We start from the raw sequence: 12,039 nt of genomic DNA, 5'->3' as shown, positions 1-12,039 counted from the left end.
TCCATCAGTTTGCATTCCCATCAGCAGTGTATGAGGGTTCCCTTTTCTCCACAACCTAACACTTGTTTGTCTTGTTAATTATAGCCATTCTAATGGGTGCGAGATGATATCTCATAGCTTTGATTTGCATTTCCCTAACAATTAGTGATGTTGGACATCTTTTCATGTGCCTGTTGGCCATCTGTAAATCTTCTTTAGAAAAATGTCTGTTCATAGCCTCTGACCATTTTTTGGGTGGGTTGTTCATTTTTTTGTTGTTGAGCTGTATGAGTTCTTTATACATTTTGGAAATTAAGCCCTGATCAGATACATGATTTGCAAATATTTTCTACAGATGGTGTGTTGTCTTTTCATTTTGTTCATGGTTTCCTTTGCCACGCAGAAGCTGTTTAGTCTGTTACAGTCCGATTTGTTTAGTTTTTCTTTTGTTTCCGTTGCTTGAGGAGACATGATAGTCAAAAAGATACTGCTAAGACTCATGTCGACGAGTGTACTGCTTATATTTTCTTCTAGGAGTTTTGTGGTTTCAGGTCTTACATTCAAGTCTTTAATCATGTTGAGTTGATTTTTCTGTATGGTGTAAGATAATGGTCTTCTTTCATTCTTTTGCATGTGGCTGTCCAGTTTTCCCAATACCATTTATTGAAGAGACGTTTCCATTGTATGTTCTTGGTGAGGTTGCATATTGGGAAGAAGAATACATCTGTAGATTTAAACGATAAATCCTTCAATTACTGTTTGTCTTCTACTATTGGATACAGTTGTGCCACTTCAGCCCCACACCCTGTATTTGTAATCATGCAGGGATCTTAATTATCCTTTGGAGTGAAGTGACCATCTCGTTTCTGTTATAGCGTAGCTTTTTGCTGTTTAGTCTTCACAGATGGGTAGCGCCTTCCCTGCACTGCTAATACAGGTAGAAGTACTCTATCAGCAGAGAAGCTAGATGATTTTACACGGTCCAGCGAAAATGAGGTTTTGGTGTACGTTTTGGCTATAATTCTTGGGAGTACGATAGTAATCTTCTAGTTTTGATATTTTTGCCTTAGAATATTTCTTCACTTTTTCTTTTTTTAAATAGTTTAAACATTGTTTTATTTGGAGAAGGGTTAAGCAATTAATAAATTCCTGTGTTGAGTAAGAATGAGTTTTCTTTAGTTAAGAAGACTGAACAGTTCTTTTTTAATAGAGCGTGTTATGTCTTTTTTTTTTTAAAGGTTTTTTAAAATTTTGTTTTCCTTTTTCTCCCCAAAACCCCCCAGTGCATCGTTGTATATTCTTCGTTGTGGGTCCTTCCACTTGTGGCATGTGGGATGCAGCCTTAGCTTGGTTTGATGAGCAGTGCCATGTCCGTGCCAGGATTCGAACCAACGAAACACTGGGCCGCCTGCAGCGGAGCGTGTGAACTTAACCACTCGGCCATGGGGCCAGCCCCCGAGTGTTATGTATCTTAACGAAGTTTTTCCCATGTGGAATTACTGAAGCATTTATGATGTGCTATATTTAACACGTATATTCATTCAGGAAACAATGAGAGGGACCGGCCCTGTGGCTGAGTGGTTAAGTTTGAGCGCTCCACTTCAGCAGCCCAGGGTTTCGCTGGTTCGGATCCTGAGTGCAGACATGGCACCATGTGTCAGGCTACGCTGAGGTGGCGTCCCACATACCACAGCTAGAGGGATCCAAAACTAAAATATGCAACTATGTACTGGGAGGATTTGGGGAGAAAAAGCAGGGGAAAAAAAAAAACAATGAGAGCTGATGGAGGACAGGGCAGACAGATGGGGTGAAAATTAATGCTCAGAAAGTTCGGAAGAGTTAACGTTGTATGGATTTTTTTTTCAAATATTTAATAGCACTAGTTTTGTCAGAGGGGAAGGATGATGTACAGTACTTACATTAAAAAAATAGTTTACTGAGAATATTAAATTGACTTTATTTTCTTTATGATTTTGCTTGCATTGGATGCAGAGACTTCTCCTGCTTCATAGTTGCTGCCTCAGGATTTGGGGGCTAACCAGGGAAAGCCCAATCTGAGTTAGAGATGAGCCTGTCTCATAGTCAGAGTCTGAAACGGCTCCAGCAGCTTTGCCAGGGAGGGGTTCTGTGTGGCCTTGCCGAATGAAGAGTAGGTGATGCTCCTTTGCAGTTACCTCTCAGCGCCAACGATGCTCTTAGAGCCAAGTCACTTACTTTCTTGGACTTTTGCTGGTCAGTCTTCACTCAGGTTTACATAGCAGTTCTAATCCTAGATTTTGAAGTAAACTCCACTCTGTTAAGATCTGTTATTCTGAATCAGTACAGCGTTCAGACAGACGTTCTCTCTTTAATTTGGACCAATGAGTTTTGCTTGACATCTGCTCTGTTGATGAGGAAATATCTGGTGTGCAGTGTAAACAACTTCACATTACCCAGTGAGTCACTGTGTTGTACTAGTTGTGTGGTATTGAGTCATTAGTTTAATTTAGTGGTGTTAATTTTTTCCATTTGAAAATGAAAATTGGAACTTGTTACCTGTGTGGCTTCCAGTGACCCTTCCTACGTCAGAACACTGTGATGCAGTGGCTTGTTGGTTCTGTGGACTGCTGGTGCTCAGTCAATATTTAGTGAGGGTTAAGTTGACAATTATTGGACACTCTCTTAAAATGTTTCTGGCACTAGAATGATTAAAGTTAAATAGATTAATTATCACTAAGTTGTTGGCAGAAACACACATAAACAAATCTCACTTTTCCACCTCTGTCCTTTGCTGAATTAGGGTTGAAAGAGCTTATAATTATTCTTTAATATGACTTACTACATTTGCATTTTAAAATGTCTTTTAATTCTTGTGTAGTTTGGAAAGATGAGTGCTGTAAATGTTCTGATTCTGACCTTTCCAGCGTGGATCCTGATTACCAGGGTTTTTTCTCTTTTTTTGAAGATTAGCCCTGAGCTAATATTTGCTGCCAATCCTCCTTTTTTTGCTGTTCTTTTTTTGCCGAGGAAGATTGGCCCTGAGCTAATATCTGTGCCCATCTTCCTCTATTTTATATGTGGGACACCTGCCACAGCGTGACTTGATGAGTGGTGTGTAGGTCTGTGCTCATGATGTGAACTGGCAAACCCTGGGCTGCTGATGTGGAGCATGCAAACTTAACCGCTATACCACCAGGCCAGCCCCCTAGGGCTTTTTAAAATGGGAGCTCCAGGCCACTCTTCTGTGCTCCCGGCACCCAAGGTCTCTCCGCTGGACTGTTCCCAAAACGCAAACCACACACATGGTCTCCCCTAACCCTCCTCCAGCTTCCCCTCTGAGGAGATCGCTCTTTAGCATGCCCACTTGTTCCTTCCTTCCAGATACTTTGCAAATAGCTGATTAGGTTCACTGTTGTAGGTCTGGGGTGGAACTGAACAAAAGTGTGAGAAAGTTTGAGATTATCTTTGACATTTCTTCTATCACCCTCCCCCTCCCACATTTCCGCCTGCTTCAGGAAATCTTGCTGATTCTGCTTCCTAAATAGTTCTTGGGTCCACTCTTCTCTGTCTGTGTGATAATCCCTTTTGCAACACCCACCCAGGGGGTCTCTGCTGAGAGTCCCCTAGGAGGAGGGAGGACAGGAGCTGCAGCCCCACCTGGCACCCCTCTTCTCCACCTGTCCACGGAGTCATGCAGACCCCCTCGCCCACCCAAGGGGCAGCAAAGGTGTAGGAGGCTCCTCAGGAGTGGCCTTGGGGGCTGGGAAGCCCCGTGGCCCACGGACCAGTATTGTCTGAAGGAAAGCCCTGAGCTGCGGTGTCCACCTTGGGAATCTCTAGTGGGTGGGTTGCTCCTCTCCTCTGGATGCAGGTTGGCAGCCAGGGATTCTTTCACCTTGAGCGGCCTTTTAGCTCCACGGGAACAGAGATCCCATCCTCATGCTGAAGGGCAGAGTTCTGTTAAGCACTAGCCGTTGTCTCTAGTCCGGGTCACTAACTAGTCTCCTAACTAGTGTCCATGTCGCAGGTCTGGCTGCTCACCTCCAATCTCTTCTCTATATAACATCAGGACTAATCTTTCTAAACTTGCACCCTTTGCTGACCCTCTGGCCTCAGTTTGTGTCACTTCCCCACAGCAGCCCAAACTGCATGCACTTGCTGCCCTGACCTTGCCACCTTCTCCCTCCCTGCAGGGTCCCTGCTCAGACTTTGTCCTAGACCCTCTTCCCTCCACACCACCCCACACCGCTTTTCCTGTGGATGCTGTGCAGTGTCGCACACCACCCAAGTTACTCTCAGCACCCTGCACTTAACTTTGTAGTGCTTAGTGTAATTTGAAATACAGTCATGTACCACATAACGGTGTTTGTCAGCAACGGACCACATGTACGACAGTGGTCCCATAAGATTAGTACCATATGGCCCAGGTATGTAGTAGGCTATACCATCTACCTTTGTGTAAGTGCGCTCTATGGTGGTCACACAACAACACGATCACCTAATGATGCATTTCTCAGAACGTATCGCTGTCATTGATACACAACTGTACTGTGTGTACATGTGGCGTGTATCCCTATACCACGTGTGTATACATGTGACATATGTCCCTATACTATGTGTGTGTACACGTGATATGTATTCCTGTACTGTTTGTGTGTATTTATATGATGTATATCCCTATACTATGAGTATATATGTGGCATATCCCTATACTGTGTGTGTCTTTGTGTATATCTGGCATATCCCTACACTGTTTGTGTGTGTACATGAGATGTATATCCCTGTACTATGTGTGTGTGTGCATGTGGCATATTCCTGTACTGTGTGTGTGTATATGTGGCATATATTCCTATACTCTGTGCGTGTATGGGTGGCCTGTATTCCTATACCGTGTGTGTACATGTGGCATATATTCTCACACATCTTATATGTCTGCCTGTGTGTCTGTGTGTGATCATGTGTGGGGACTGTCTTCCTTGCTAGCATGTAACCTCCGTGAGGTGGGGACTTTGGCCCCAGTAGGGCCCTCATCCCCTGGCCTGTACATGGTATATACACGTCAGACAGAGATCGTCTCTCTCCTTCATGCTGTGTGACTGGCCTGGCACTGTGTAAGCACCTGATAAAATATATGTTGAAGGAATAGGTAAACGTATTTTTTTAAAGACCTGAAGCCTAGGCTGACTATTATGTTTTTCTTTTATCCTTGGCTTCATTGGTATTGTAGGAAAATGAAGTGACCTCTCATACCTATTATTCATAACAATAGAATTCTAAGTATATCTTAAACAGGTTCCTGAGAATTGAAATGTGTCTTTTTTATTGTATTAAAATATTGATTTTTCAGTTGTATTTGTTTAGTTTTATTATATATTTACTAATTGGTAAAAGCTTAAAATGTTGAAAATCATTTTATTTGCCATTCTGTTAGTTAGTGGAAGTGGACTGTAGCTCATTGGATGTCATAGTGAACTTAATTTTTTCTTCTTATATTTGGACCTGGGTTTTAGCCAAGTAGATCATCATGAAGTTGACATTCATTGAGCATCAGTCGTGTATCAGCCATTGAGTATCAGCCAGATACTGAGCTGCTATTGGTCATAATGATGATCAAGTCCTAGGAAGACAAGTGACAACAGTCTGATTGTGTAGCTGTGTCAGAAAGACTCAGATTCCCAGAGAATTTCTCCTTTGCTTTCACTTTCAGCAGCAGATATGTGGTGAAGATGAAGTAGAGTGCTCAGATAAAGATGAGCCTGATGTTGATGGAGACGTGTCCAGTGACTGTCCTACCATCCGGGTGCCACTCACGTCTCTTAAGAGCCACCAGGGAGTGGTTATAGCTGCTGACTGGCTGGTTGGGGGGCAGCAGGTGGTGACAGCCTCCTGGGACAGAGCGGCGAACTTGTACGACGTGCAGACGGCGGAGCTTGTCCACTCGCTGACAGGTACTTCAGCCGTCCGCGCCTCCAGCTGTTTGCTTTCGATTTACGTGCATGTGCTTGTATCTCACCTTGCAGGTTGCCTCTCGTCCAGAATTAGTTTTAGTTCTCCTGGCGCTCAGGTTGTGATTTTCAGAGATCCTTTCTGATTAATAGAACTGTGGTTAGCTAACTTTATTTTATCTTTAGGGGATTCGATTGTAGCATACAGTATGTAGTTATTTGGAATATGGTTGCTATATTAGTTTTACATTGCTTTATAACAAATTTCCACGAACTTAGCATCTTAAATAACGTAAATTTATAACCTCATGGTTTCCGTGGGTCGGGAGTTTCGGGCACATGCTCTCTGGCCCTCTGCTTAGGGTCTCACAGGTGAAATGAAGTATTGCCCAGGGCTGTCATCTCATCTGAGGTGTGGAGTGTTCTACCTTACTATTGTTGGGAGGATTCATTTCCTTATGTGCGACTGAGTCCCCCATTTTCTTCCCAGCTGTCAGCTGGGGGCGCTCTTAGCATCCAGAGGCTGCCCTCAGTCCCTCTTGGCCCCTCCAGGGGCAGTTCTCCATCTGGTTTGCTTTCTTCCAGGCCAGCAGCAGAGCATCTCTGCAGCTTTGAATCCATCCCCTGGGAAGGCCTGGGCCCTTTCAGAGGGCCCACCTGGTTAGGACAGTCTCTTTTGATTAACTCAAAGCCATCTGATTTAGGGTCTTTAATTACATTTGCAAAATCTGTTTTGGTTATAATGTACTGTAATTACCAGAGTGATGTCTCATCACATTTGCAGGTTCTGCCCAAAGTCAAGGGAAAGTATCATACAGGGTGTGTACACCAGGGATGGGGGTCTCCAGGCCATCTTAGAATTCTGCCCACCACAGGTGTTTTTGCAAATCATCAGTAAGTGCATTTCCTCTTTGAGTGTTAAAGATTGTATTTTACTGAGGGCTCCACAGATGACATTATTAGAGATTACTTTGGAAGTGAAGAATTGACAATTAATTTGTTCACACATGCAGTCTGTTAAAGAGATTTGCCCGAGCTTCTAATTGTTAGGATCAGGCAGTGGGTTACCCTCAATACTCATTGTCCTGCTCCCTTTAAATACATGAGTGAGAGGACTTTCCTCCTGAGAGAAAACTCATCCCACTGTGAACCCCACATACTCTTATTAAGTGATTCCTTGTGTTTGCTTTACAATGAATACAGCGTTGGATCGCATAAAGACTGTTTTTTGATTCTTGTGTTTTTAAGAAAGCTTCACTATAACTGCATCTGCAGGTGGATGATCTTGCGTTTTTGTCGTCTTGGTTGTAGGGCATGACCAGGAGCTCACGCACTGTTGCACACACCCCACCCAGCGGCTCGTGGTGACTTCCTCCCGTGACACGACTTTCCGTCTCTGGGATTTCAGGGACCCTTCCATCCACTCTGTGAATGTTTTCCAGGGCCACACGGAGTGAGTTGCAGTCATTTGGTGATCTCTTTTTAACTATTCATGAAAAAGATTTTGTGAGTTGATATTAAAACTTAATTTTTATCTTAATTTTCAGTATTAATTTCCAACTCTACTATCTTCGAAAATGGCTACTCTTTTCTAAACATTTAGCTTCATTTTGGAGATTTCAAAGAATTGAGGAGATTAAGAGAAGTCATTGATGTCCTTTCAAGAAATTGGATGGGGACAGAATGGGGCAGTTGGGGAGGAGGAATCAGAGAAGAATCCAGAAAAATACTGCAGAGCTGGTAATGTGAATGTCGTCTGTGGAGGGAACCAGATTGGAGCTGTTCGTAGCCATTTCCAAGTCCTCTCACTGGGATTGTTTTTGTCTAGTTTTGATATTATAGTCGTCCCTCAGTATTTGTGGGGCATGGGGTCCAGGACCCCCCACAGATACCAAAATCCAAGGATGTGCAAGTCGTTGTAGTTGGCCCTCCTGTCTGCAGGTTCCACATCCGAAGATTCAGTCAACTTTGGATCGAAAAAACAAAAATGTGGATTTTCCATCCATGATCTGTTGAATCTGATGATGAGGAATTTGTGGATACAGAGGGCCGACTGTACAAGTATTTGCAGGGTCTGTTTGGGGAGAAGACACACAAACACACACTGACCCTAAACCTCCATCTGCCTAGCCGTCTTTTGGGAAGCTTAGGCATAATCATGTCTTAATAGAACTTTGTTTCTTTTCGCAAACTTGTTCTTCCAGTCTAGCCCTTCCTGATAAATTACCTGAACGCCTTTCCAGTTACTTGACCCACAGACTTGTCTGCTCCCCTGCTGTGCTCCATCTAGCCCACCAGCAGGACTCCTGCCAGTCATACCTCCTGAATATATCTTGTCACCTGCTCCTCATGCCACCACTGTCACCGCATGTTGCCCCTCCAGACCATCCCTGTCCCTCCCACACGGCAGTGCATGTCCTATTTGAGCTCCTGCAGGTCCGGAGAGGGCGTTGCATGCAGTCATGCTCCCCAAACACTTTAATGCTTGCTCATTTGGCTGCTCTAAAATACGGATTTCCTTCATTCCATCACGTGATGCAGTAAACATCTGTTTTTTCTTTAGTATTAGATACTAAGTTTTAGATTTAATGCTCAAAATGAAACTAGGACAAAGTTTTTAAGTAGGTTGAGATTGGAAAATGAGTGAGTGTCTTGCATCTGCGGTCCGCTGAAATGTTTACAGTGCGAGGCAGCCGACACACATTGAGATCTATTGAGATCTCTGTGTCCGGCTGGCTCTGCTCTAAGAGCTTCTGTGTAGGAAATGATTTCATCCCGACGTAAGGGAACATTTCTTCTACCAGCTTGGGCAACCAGAGCCCTATCACAGAGAAGCCCTGATTCCAGCGGTTCGTGATGACAGTGTTTTCCCTGAGCACAGGGCAGTGGGGGCTCATGCTCTCCCGCTGGCCCCGCCCTTGTGTGGGCCTCGTCCTCTTTGTTCTGCTCGAGGCTGTGGAGGGGACAACTTCCAACCAGGCTAGCCTAGACGGTACAGAGAGGACGACAGAGCGCACTGTGCAGGGGTGGAGCTGTGGGTGGGCCGAGAGCAGCTCTTCTTTGTCTGTTTTTAGGGCGAGGTCACTCTGGGCCCAGAGGATGGAAGGAACTGTCTGTGGTCACCAATACTCAAGGCAAGCCAGGATGCCGACGTGCACAGCCTTACTCCTGAGCCTGTGCATCTTTTCTCCCAAGTTCTTCATTTTGAAAAGTTTCAGGAGTATGTAAAAGTTGACAGAATAGTGCAGTGACTCCCCGTTTCCCCTTCTCCTAGACTCACCAGTCGTTTTTATTTCACATTTGTCTTTTGTCTCTTTATAGATACATGTACACATGTATTGTGTGTATACACTGTACACACGTGCTCTCTTTGCCTGAGCACTTTGAAAGGAAGTTGCCCTTGTCATGACCCTTCACCCCTAAACACTTTAGCATGCATCTTTTGAGAATAAGGACATTCTCTTAAATAACTATGGTACGTTTTCCACCTAAGAAAATTTTTAATAATTGTGTAATATTATCTGGTATCCAGCTCATATTCAAATTTATCCTTGTCCACAAAATGTCTTTGATACTTGTTTTAGATCTGGGATTTAATCAGGATTCATTCAGTACATTTAGATACTTTGTTCTTTGGTCTCTTTTTATCTAGGACAGTCCTTTACCCATTTTGTTGTTTTTATTTTTTATGACATTCAGTTTTTTTGTAGAGAATCCAAAGCAGTCTCTTGTGGAAAATCCGACATTCTGTATTTTTCTCATGGTTTCCTTTTTGCCAGAAGTCTTTCATAGCCACCGCTGTGTGCTTTGCATCCCAGTGGAGCAGACATACTGGCAGGTGTCCATTACTGGGGATGGCTGACCTGAACCACAGGTGGTGTCTCTAGATCCCCCTGTGGCGAGGTGTGTTTCCACTTTGGAATCAGTGAAGTGACACGTTGAGACATGTGAAGATCTTATTCTCCAGCAGCCTATCCTCCAGCAAAGGGTCTGACGTCATCGATGGTCCTTGGCTGAATCAGTCATGTGGAGTGTTGCAGATGGGTGATCTTCCTAATTCTGTCATTTTTCTATACTCATCAGCTGGCACTTTATTCATTAGTATTGTTGAGGATTAGTACAAATGCAAAGACTTTTCTCATTTCGATGGTTATAAGCCTTTGTCGTCATAGTTATTTTTGATGCTTAAGTGTTTCTAGATTCAGCTGCAAGTGTGCTGTCCCTACGGACTTCTCTCTTTGGACATAACCCTCTCGTCTTTGGGTGCTCACTGTCTTCTGGCACCGTGGGAGTCGGTCTCAGACTCACCCTGCACTTTCCCTACCCCAGCCTAGAAGGTGCCAGCTGTCTTCTCACTAAACTGGCTCGCTGATGGATTTCGCATGGAGAGTAGAGCAGTCTGTCCTCGTGACGTGCCTCTAGGAGGCAGGATGTAAAAAGCTCTCTGCTGTGCTGACTTGAACTTCCTCCGAAGTACCGAGGGAGGATGGAAAGACCTGTGGGTGGAGAACCAAGGAGGACTGGGGGCCATGTCTGGAAAGGGAGGCCGAGTGAGGAGAGAATTGTCACAGCTACTTTTATGGAGTTCTTGGTGTGCATAGGCACAGTAACAACACGGTCTGGCCCATTTAATCCTCACAGTGAATCCAGATGGCCTCATGCCTGTTGTGTGGAGGTAAACTGAGGCCCAGGGAGATCATGTCACTTCCCGAAGGTTGCCTGGGTCTTAGGTGGGGCTAGGCTCTTTAGTGTGATTCCACGGTGGTCTCTCTTAGGGTTATTTAAAGAACTTGTTAGTCACGTTCTGTTTTCAGTTGCCATATTTGATTGTAAGATTTTTTTGTTTTGTATAAGAGTTCTTCTATGTTACTGGGAGTTGATGGAAGTGCCTGTTTGAGCTTTAAGAGTGTTTAGCAATAGGTTGTTCTCGTCTGTCTCTCTCTGATTGTGAAATGTAGGAAACTCTGGTGTTGTGTTTAAAACATCTGCTTAATTTATGGTATATTTTTGTAGCTGGTGGATACAAGACATAAAGGTGGTTTTTTGGAGAGAGAGACTTATGAGGAATGTAACTGGTTGTTACGAAGGAGTTGTTATTTCTCATGTGGGCCTGTGAAGCCGTTTCTTAGGTTTGCTTTTTTCTGATGGCACCAGGAGTGACTTGGAGTCACCTGGAGTTATGTCCGTCCCCAGGGACTTCTCACATTTGATCTCCTAAGATGTGAGTCCTGCTGTGTTCACAGTAACAGTGGGGGCACGTGACGTTTGAATGAAAACAGAGGGTATGTGCAAGTACGTTCTTGGGCACTGTATTGATGTTTTCTCTTTTCTTACTTGAGTTAGGATGAACTGGCATATTTTGTTGATAAGTTTCAGAAAGTGCTCTCTTTGGGAGTAATTTCCTGTGGTAAGTATCAGAGAAAGGAAGTTTTACCTCTTTTTAAGCCTTTGGGCATGAGTAGGGCTTGGCTGGGCCTGGCTTGCTGTGTCTGGACGCACGAGTCCTTCGCTCACTCCTACGGCCTGGCTGCACAGCACCGCCTGTGGGCAGCCTCTGTCGCCACAGCTGTGGAGAGGCCCCTGTGTGGCCAGCAGGGGGTGCTGCAGGCTGCTCTGTCCGTACCATGCAGTCTGTCTGGGTCACATCTGCAGCAAGCTGCTAGAAATTGCTGCAGTTTGGACAAGCAGGAAGTGCGACATTTTACAGGGTTTCAGCTCAGGACTCTGCTTAGTCAGTAATTCCTGCTTTTTGTCTCTGGCTTGGGTTCTATAGATTTGAGCCCATGCGACAGACCTATGGAGTGCATTCCCTTTGCAAGTGGATATAAGTGTGTATCCACACAAGGGTGCTCGTTTATTAAACCAAACCCATGAGCTGATTCCCGGTGAGAGCGGAGCAGTGGCTGGTCTTGAGTATGTGTTCAGTCTCATCTCTCAGCAGTGGTGTTCTGAGTATGGTTTCTCAAAACTGACCCAGGATCTCCCGCCTCCCTTCAGACTTGTCGCTCTGACAGACCGGTGTCCTTGGGGATGTCAGGAAGCCTGCTGCTGCGCTCCCATCTGTGTCCACCCCGGGCTGGGGCTGCCATCAGTGCCCGGGGGTGAGCTGTCCTGGCTGCATTTCCAGCGTCATGTG

General features: G+C 44.7%; 1 protein-coding gene across 20 annotated transcripts in view; it reads left to right on the top strand.

Annotated features, from left to right (window-relative positions):
• Positions 1–12,039, top strand: part of WDR37 (WD repeat domain 37) — an 81,865-nt gene that overhangs the window by 52,491 nt on the left and 17,335 nt on the right. For 11 of the 20 annotated variants that reach the window (XM_070601061.1, XM_070601058.1, XM_070601066.1 and 8 more), the window contains 2 exons: positions 5,669–5,906; positions 7,215–7,356. In XM_070601061.1, the coding sequence (XP_070457162.1) occupies positions 5,669–5,906; positions 7,215–7,356 (380 nt within the window). Of the gene's footprint in view, positions 1–5,665; positions 5,907–7,214; positions 7,357–12,039 lie in introns of all 20 variants that reach the window. The other 9 variants (XM_070601051.1, XM_070601052.1, XM_070601053.1 and 6 more) reach the window with 1 other exon arrangement.

Source organism: Equus przewalskii, chromosome 30 (genome assembly GCF_037783145.1).
Source record: "Equus przewalskii isolate Varuska chromosome 30, EquPr2, whole genome shotgun sequence".
NCBI classification, from domain to species: Eukaryota; Metazoa; Chordata; class Mammalia; order Perissodactyla; family Equidae; genus Equus; species Equus przewalskii.
This window is presented reverse-complemented; position numbering and strand designations above follow the sequence as displayed.